The sequence below is a fragment of the Scylla paramamosain genome, chromosome 28, assembly GCF_035594125.1.
Source record: "Scylla paramamosain isolate STU-SP2022 chromosome 28, ASM3559412v1, whole genome shotgun sequence".
In the NCBI taxonomy this organism is placed as follows: domain Eukaryota; kingdom Metazoa; phylum Arthropoda; class Malacostraca; order Decapoda; family Portunidae; genus Scylla; species Scylla paramamosain.
In genome coordinates, this window is record NC_087178.1 from 6,112,086 (window position 1) to 6,117,500 (window position 5,415).

Sequence of the window (5,415 nt, forward strand, 5' to 3'; positions counted from 1 at the left end):
AAGTGTAAATTAATGTGTATAGGTTAAAATACTCATTAATTTATCTGTCCCACTCATATTCATCTTTATTTGCCTTATGTTATCTTGTCTCAAAGTGTGAATGACTGTAGAGGTTAATTAAGGTAAACAGGTATACATTCACCTGTCTAATCTATATTTACCTTTGTCTCTCCTTTATCCCATCCCAAAGTGTAAATTACTGGGGACAGGTGAGAGAGAGAGAGAGAGAGAGAGAGAGAGAGAGAGAGAGAGAGAGAGAGAGAGAGAGAGAGAGAGAGAGAGAGAGAGAGAGAGAGAGAGTTCTAACATGTCTACTTGATAAAATAAACACACACACACACACACACACACACATCTACAAGACCAGATTCATGACAGCAAACTGACAATACGAGGAGCCAAACTGTTACGAGACAAGAATGTTTTATCTCCCCCTCGGTGCTTTGATCTGAGGGCTGCTGCGGCTCACCTGGGCACCTGTGGAGTCGCCTGTCGGCAGCCTCTGTACGTAATAGCAAAATAATCACCTGTGCTACATAACAAAGACGAAACACGGACGAGACACTGACGGGAGTAAATGAGAAATGGTAGTGATATGTTTTTTGTAAAGAGAGAGAGAGAGAGAGAGAGAGAGAGAGAGAGAGAGAGAGAGAGAGAGAGAGAGAGAGAGAGAGAGAGAGAGAGAGAGAGAGAAAGGTTTGTTTTTATATAATCAAACCCGTTACCTTCCACATACACACACACACACACACACACACACACACACACACACACACACACACACACACACACACACACACACACACACACACACACACACACACACACCTTATAAACTCAACATTTCATCGTTTTCTCATCCAGTGTTTATTGTCTCAAAACACACCTTCTCCTTACCTGCACATAAGGAACCAAAGTGTGAGGCGAGGGAGGGAGAGACAAGTTGTGTGTGTGTGTGCGTGTTGCGTGCGCTCGCGAGACTAAGGCTGAGATTTTGCGAGCGGAGACTAGTGTTTATCTTCTTGCCTTGTGAACGGTTATTGAATTCTGATTACAACCCCGCGTCTGCCTGAAGGAAGAGGGGAGGTGACGTGTGTGTGTGTGTGTGTGTGTCTGTCTGTGTGTCTGTGTGTGACTGTGTGTCTCTGTGTGGGAATATAAGGAGAGTTAAAAAAAAGATTGTATATTATTTGTTTGTAGTGTGTTTGTCACCTTAGGAATGTTATCATCAACGTGTGTGTGTGTGTGTGTGTGTGTGTGTGTGTGTGTGTGTGTGTGTGTGTGTGTGTGTGTGTCGCTTGTCAGTTGTGTACAGATTTTTCGTGTGTCCGGAACGTGCAGGGACATGTGTACGTTTTAGTGCGACAGGAATATGTGTGTGTGTGTGTGTGTGTGTGTGTGTGTGTTTGCGTGTGTGTGTGTGTGTGTGTGTACGTGATTATTTTTATGACAAGGTAGCGTATTTTGTATTTAAGTTTCAGAATGACAGCTGCAAGAATTACACTGTTTTTCTCTTTATCTACCTACCAACATACCAACCTAACCTATGTATCTATCAATCTATCTATGTATCTATTCATCTTTGTTTTTATCCATCTGCCTTCCTACCTAACTATCTATCTGTCTATCTATTTATCTATCTGTCTATCTATCTATATGTCTATGAGTATCAGAGCATATACCTATCTATCGACATTTCTATCTATCTACCTATCTTTCTTTTTACCTTTCTACCTATCTATCTGTCCATCTATCCATTTATTTACCTCTGTGCTTCTCTACGTGCCTACCTATGAGTATCTATCTATCTGACAGTAACACCCTCCCCCTCTCCTTCCTTCAGGTACCTGGGGATGGTGGGCGTGACGCAGCTGCTGCCACAAGGGGACCAAGAAGTGCAGAACGTCAGCACCGCCACGGCAGTCAGCATCTGTCAGCACCTGCCGGGGTTGGTGCAGCAGCAGGTGGCGGTGTGTCAGAACCACCCGGACGCCATCAGGAGTGTGAGTGACGGGGCGCGGCTCGGCATCAACGAGTGCCAGTACCAGTTTCGCAATGAGAGGTGGAACTGCACAACTGGCGCGGACATTGACTACCCCTTTGGTTACACGCTGAGGAGAGGTGAGTGTTGGGGTGTGTTTGTCTGTATGTGTGTTTGTATGCATGTGTGTGTGAGATTCAGATATTTATTTTTTCATTGGTTATTTTCTTTTATTTTACAGTTCATAAAGCTTCATGTCTCTAGTTTACCTAATCCGAATAGCAAATTTGATGTTAAGTTATGCAACATTTAGCATCATATACAGCAAGATTAGCAGGTATACGTCATGATTCCTGAGTTAAAAGACGATAAATTTATTCAACGGTCTTATACTCTTAAATATAAAAAAAAATTTGCTAATAGAGTATGATGAAAAATAAAGTAAGTAAATGTTTATTGCTTACATGTACACGATAACGAAGTACATAAGAGTATTAAAGGTGTGTGTGTGTGTGTGTGTGTGTGTGTGTGTGTGTGTGTGTGTTGTAAGGAGAGGCGAGTGTTATGTGTGCTGAGTGACTTGGGGTCAGTTTCGCATTTCTTTCGTAAGCTCCCGAACTAAAACGATCCCTAGTGTTTGTAAGCGCCTGAACCAATATGAGTTGCTCTGTCACTCAGGTTTTCTCCCGATATTCCGTTTTCTTTACTGCAAGGGTACACTTGTTTAATTTTCTTTGTTGTCTCATTCTCTTTCTTTTTTTTTTTTCGTTCTCTCTCTTTTTCTTTCTCTTTTTTTTTTTAGTTTATGTGGATTCATGTATACATTCTTGCGTTTCATCTCTCTCTCTCTCTCTCTCTCTCTCTCTCTCTCTCTCTCTCTCTCTCTCTCTCTCTCTCTCTCTCTCTCTCTCTTTCTTCTTCTTCTTCATTTCTTTCGTGTTGTTTGAAGAGAAGGAGAAGGAAGAAGAAAAGGAGTAAGGAGTAGGAGGAGAAGTAGGGGGGAATATGACAACAACAAAAACAACAACAACAACAATAACAACAGCAACAGCAACGACAGGATTTAATTAGATATAAAAATTCATTAATAAATAAACAAATGAATAACAGATTTCATTAATATCCATAAAACAACTGTCATCTGGAACACAAAGAAGAAGAAGAAGAAGAAGAAGAAAGAGAAGAATGAGAGAGAGAGAGAGAGAGAGAGAGAGAGAGAGAGAGAGAGAGAGAGAGAGAGAGAGAGAGAGAGAGAGATGAATAAAAAGTGGAAATGAGAGGTGACGCAATGACGGGGGAAGAAGAAAAAGATTATAATTGGCTGCGAGAGAGAGAGAGAGAGAGAGAGAGAGAGAGAGAGAGAGAGAGAGAGAGAGAGAGAGAGGATTAGTGGAAGGAATGCGTAATTAATTAGTTAGACGCGTGGGAAGAGAGAGAGAGAGAGAGAGAGAGAGAGAGAGAGAGAGAGAGAGAGAGAGAGAGAGAGAGAGGGGTTCCCACGCCTTCTCAGGGTCAAGGTGGGGGAAGTTGAAGGAGCGTCTAGGTGAGAGAGAGAGAGAGAGAGAGAGAGAGAGAGAGAGAGAGAGAGAGAGAGAGAGAGAGAGAGAGGGACGACCACATCCGGCTGGTCGTCCCATCCTTGTAGGCGAAATTGACCTTACCTCGAGGTGTTGTAAGGGCAAAGCAGTACTAGTAGTAGTAGTAGTAGTAGTAGTAGTAGTAGTAGTAGTAGTAGAGTGTGAATTATTTAGGAAATCAATAGAAATAATTAACTACTCTCTCTCTCTCTCTCTCTCTCTCTCTCTCTCTCTCTCTCTCTCTCTCTCTCTCTCTCTCTCTCTCTCTCTCTCTCTCTCTCTCTCTCCGGTGGGTGCGTGTGTGTGTTGTTATTTTCATGGGACGTGTTATGTATATATTATTGTTTTTTCTATTCTTTTCTTGTGTTGTTCTTAGTTTTATTTGTTTTCTTCAAGGTCTTGCGTGTTTGTGTGAGGGAGGTGTCATCATGTGTGTGTGTGTGTGTGTGTGTGTGTGTGTGTGTGTGTGTGTGTGTGTGTGTCTGTGTCAGTGCCCGTGTACGTAGGATATTTTCAATTTTTATTTCCCATAGATTGAATTCTTTCCACTCTCTCACCTTTACCTGTAGAGAGAGAGAGAGAGAGAGAGAGAGAGAGAGAGAGAGAGAGAGAGAGAGAGAGAGAGAGAGAATTTAATATGAAGCGTCCGTCAGTCAACTCTAAATTTTTACGAGTATAAAGTAAAAAGAAAGAAAAAAGAAAAGATAGATGAACTTATGTCACAAATAACAAAACACACACACACACACACACACACACACACACACACACACACACACACACACACACACACACACACACACACACAGTCGTCCCAACACGTCATATCACCAACACCTGCAAATTTCATGTCTGCTGGAATAGAAATCAAACATATGGACTCGTGAACTGCTTGGTATTGGGAGTTACTGAAATACAAAGAGGAACTGGCGATGAATTACGTGAAAACAATGCACTGATACTCTTTATTTGTCGGAAAGGTTGCATAATAAACACTACCTACATAATGGGAAGCTGCAAGAAGCCATCAGGCCTACACGTGGCAGTCCCTATATAAAAACGTAGCTATTTTTTTTCCACCCATCAGACCTACACTTGGCAGTCCCTTTATAAAACATGCCTATCTATTTAATTTCCACCTATCAAATCTACAAGCGGCATTCCCTGTATAAGAATTACCTGGGTATTTCCACCTGTCAGACTTACACGTGGCATTCCCTGTATAAACCATGCCTACCCACTTCTCTGTTATATACATGCCTGCTGCGTACTTCTGTGTTTCCCTCCTGCCTGTGACTTCAGCTCCTTCAAGAGAGGAGGGTCAGGGCGCTTTACACTGTAACTTCAGACTTCGGGCTCTCTTTTTAAGGGACTAGCACCTTCAGTAGACTTTTTTTTTTTTTCGTTGCAGTTGTGTTGCCCTTGACCGGCGCCCCTCTTACAAAAAAAAAAGACAAAAAAAAAAAAAGTTGGGATTCTAGACTGAAACGGAACAGGACTGAGTGAGACTGAGCGTGATGAAGGTGACGCTCAGGTGAGGTTCAGGTGAGGTTCAGATGAGGCTCAGGTGACTAACAAAGGGAAGATGCTCACTGTGATACCTTAATTTAATGTCCCTTTGATGTCCCCTTGTGGCGTCCCCGCACGCTCCACGCTCCGCCATCTTGATACCGCCGCCCGTACCTGTGACTTACCAGGGTGGGCGTGCGCTGGTGTCCGTAAAGGTAATGGACAGGTGAGAGACAGGTGAGGGGCGTGGCGTGGGTGTGAGGACTGGGGAGGGTGGGGGTAGGTGGGGCAGGTGACTTTGTGGAGCTTGTGTAGGTGTGTGTGTGTGTGTGTGTGTGTGTGTGTGTG

General features: G+C 43.1%; 1 protein-coding gene across 2 annotated transcripts in view; it reads left to right on the forward strand.

Annotated features, from left to right (window-relative positions):
- The first annotated feature begins 1,824 nt into the window (after positions 1 to 1,824).
- The window catches only part of LOC135114804 (protein Wnt-16-like), a 45,744-nt gene continuing 42,153 nt past the window's right edge, over positions 1,825 to 5,415 (forward strand). For both annotated transcript variants that reach the window (XM_064030894.1, XM_064030895.1), the window contains exon 1: positions 1,825 to 2,121. In XM_064030894.1, coding sequence (XP_063886964.1) covers positions 1,854 to 2,121 — 268 coding nt within the window. In that variant the 5' untranslated portion in view covers positions 1,825 to 1,853. The remainder of the gene's footprint in view (positions 2,122 to 5,415) is intronic.